Consider the following 2,695-nt stretch of genomic DNA (forward strand, 5'->3'; position numbering starts at 1 on the left):
AAAGTCTTTGGACCCAAACTTTCATGAACGTGAGTGACTGAAATATTGTTTCCCTATTTCTGAGACATGAAGAGTGATTTTTGTATCCACATGCAACACTAATTCTGTTCTTCTTTCACAGAAAGAAAATCAGAATCACTCCTATTCTCTCAAATCATCTGCTTCTTTCAGTGTTATTGAGTTCCCTTATAAGAACCTTTCCTTTCTTTGGACCCAAACTTTCATGAACGTGAGTGACTGAAATATTGTTTCCCTATTTCTGAGACATGAAGAGTGATTTTTGTATCCACATGCAACACTAATTCTGTTCTTCTTTCACAGAAAGAAAATCAGAATCACTCCTATTCTCTCAAATCATCTGCTTCTTTCAGTGTTATTGAGTTCCCTTATAAGAACCTTTCCTTTGAAGATATCCACAATTCTACAGTAGTAAGTCATTTATATCCAACTTGAGTTACCATACATAATTACTTCAGAATCAATACAAAGACAGTTACTATTGAGTAGCATTTTTGTAGCTTGGTATAATTGTAATTTTAGCAGCTATTTGATTCATATATTAATTTCAGTTGTACACATACAACTGAGGGTAAAACTAACACTAGAGTTGACATTATTTGTAGCTTTAAAGACTTAATTGAAAATGGAAAAAATGATGGTGAACAGTCCTAATGATCTTGTTAAAGCCATTGTTGTTAGAGAAATATTTTACTTGAAATTTGTTTTCTATTGTAGTAGCATATATCTATATCTATCTATCTATCCAATGGACCTTTATTATAATACATGAAGTGCTCTGTGAATCTGGAACAAAAAGATCTGCACCCCGGAGGGTTTCAAAGAGAAAGGAGACAGGGGAAAACAGAAAGGAAGATAGAGACCATTTATTTGGGCTGCCAGATTAAAAGTTTTTGGTATGCACTATAGCATTAAAAGATCTTAAGAAGGAGGGTGAAAAGGATTGTGATTGATTTATTTTTTTAATATAGTTTCTAATTCCTGTTATTAACTAGGTTTTTTTTATTCTCCTAATCCTTGTGGAGTTGATTTTTGTTTCAGAGTGCTGCCTTTTAAGAAAAAAAAGGAAAATATTTTTCTCTAATTCCCAGATATTTCCAGATTCATACAGTTTTACTGAAAATCATCAAGTGTTACAGAAAACATGTTGCTATGTTATCACTGATTGTAAAAAAAGCAAACCCAACCAATCAAAAAAAAAAAGGTCCAGACCCCAAACTTCTGTTTCCATTTAATTTTAAAATCCTGTTACATTTTGGTCAGTGAAGTCTTTATGTCACCATCAATCTATAGCTTTGTACTCACACTGGAGAGAAAAAGTAATTCATACTGGATTAAGATTATAATCACTATAGGATAAAGATATACAAGACTTAAACTGCATGAGTGAGCATGTCACTGTGGTGCAAAGTATGATTTATTATGTCTTTCTGTTAGGTTACTACGAACATTACATGGGGCATTCAACCACAGCCTATGCCTGTGCCAGTGTGGGTCATCATTTTGGCTGTCCTAGCAGGGTTATTGCTTTTGGCTGTCCTAGTGTTTGTCATGTACAGGGTAAGTACTGTATTTGGGTTTTTGTGTTGTTTTTTTTCCTCTGCTAGTGATGTGTTATTTCCTATAGTACCAGCAGTTTGCAGAAATACCTTGGTCCCCTAATCATCTGAATTGGTTGAGTTTCTGGATAACTATAAAAGCTTTTCAGCTTTGTGAGGAAGAAGCTGAGTAAAAGAGGATGCCTGTGATTGTGCTGAACTCAGTTTAATTTTTCAGCTGATATTTACTGTCTTTGGAGGTCAGGAATGTGGAAAAAAGAGTAGGAGTGAAAAGAATAACTTTAGATCTGAACAAGAAGGAAAGAGAAGGGATGTGTCTGTGTTTTGCAAACCACAAGGCAATTTCTTAATTGTTCCCTGAATCACAGATGGGCTTTTTCAAACGTGTGAGACCACCTCAGGAAGAACAAGAAAGAGAACAACTGCAACCGCATGAGAATGGGGAAGGAACATCAGAAGCTTAAGCAGAGTTTTATCTGTAAGACATTGTGAAATTTCAAACTGCCTATATGTTGGTTATCAATATTGGTTTCCTCCTTAGTCAAAGAACACTCATGACTGTGAAGCTGCTGCTCTTGGAAGGCATCAGCATATAAAAATAAGAGCAATATTTTTAAATCCTCCTTTTTGTATTAGTTAAGTTCATACATGCAACTAATGCATCTGCACTGATTGTGTGCAAAACTCATACGTAGTGCTGTGATTTTACTTACTGGGATGCAGGAGACATCATCTTTTTTTGATTCATGTACTGAGTTTCCATGAATTTCTACGCAGATTCCTCATTTGCTTTGAAACTAACAGCTTCCATGGATACTTGCTGGATTACATGTTTGGTTTTAATTGTTTTCTGTTGGAGTACACTACCTTTCATTTTCTAGCTCTTACAAGTTAGTTGCACACAAAAATGAATGTAGTTTGTTTGACATAACTGAAGAATGTTCTTTGACCAATTAACTCTGATGACGATTTTTTTATCCTGATCAGAAAATACAAATGAGATTGTTCAGTGGAATCATTCACATCTGATACCTATTCTGCATGCCTGTTCCTCTGCCTGCTCAGTCACCTGTCTTGTAGTTTCCCTCTAGACTTTACAAATACTGTTCTCCAGGTCC

The 2,695-nt window shown here is 35.1% G+C and overlaps 1 protein-coding gene across 1 annotated transcript in view; it reads left to right on the top strand.

The window, feature by feature from the left end:
* Positions 1–2,283, top strand: part of ITGAV (integrin, alpha V) — a gene marked incomplete at its 5' end in the record, with an annotated part of 40,736 nt that extends 38,453 nt beyond the window's left edge. The window contains 5 exons of the mRNA XM_009076810.1: positions 1–3; positions 194–229; positions 322–429; positions 1,456–1,578; positions 1,946–2,283. The exon at positions 1–3 is cut by the window's left edge and continues 78 nt beyond it. Coding sequence (XP_009075058.1) covers positions 1–3; positions 194–229; positions 322–429; positions 1,456–1,578; positions 1,946–2,041 — 366 coding nt within the window. The remainder of the gene's footprint in view (positions 4–193; positions 230–321; positions 430–1,455; positions 1,579–1,945) is intronic.
* Between the last annotated feature and the right edge of the window lie 412 nt (positions 2,284–2,695).

This window comes from Acanthisitta chloris, unplaced genomic scaffold, assembly GCF_000695815.1.
Source record: "Acanthisitta chloris isolate BGI_N310 unplaced genomic scaffold, ASM69581v1 scaffold39796, whole genome shotgun sequence".
Taxonomy (NCBI): domain Eukaryota; kingdom Metazoa; phylum Chordata; class Aves; order Passeriformes; family Acanthisittidae; genus Acanthisitta; species Acanthisitta chloris.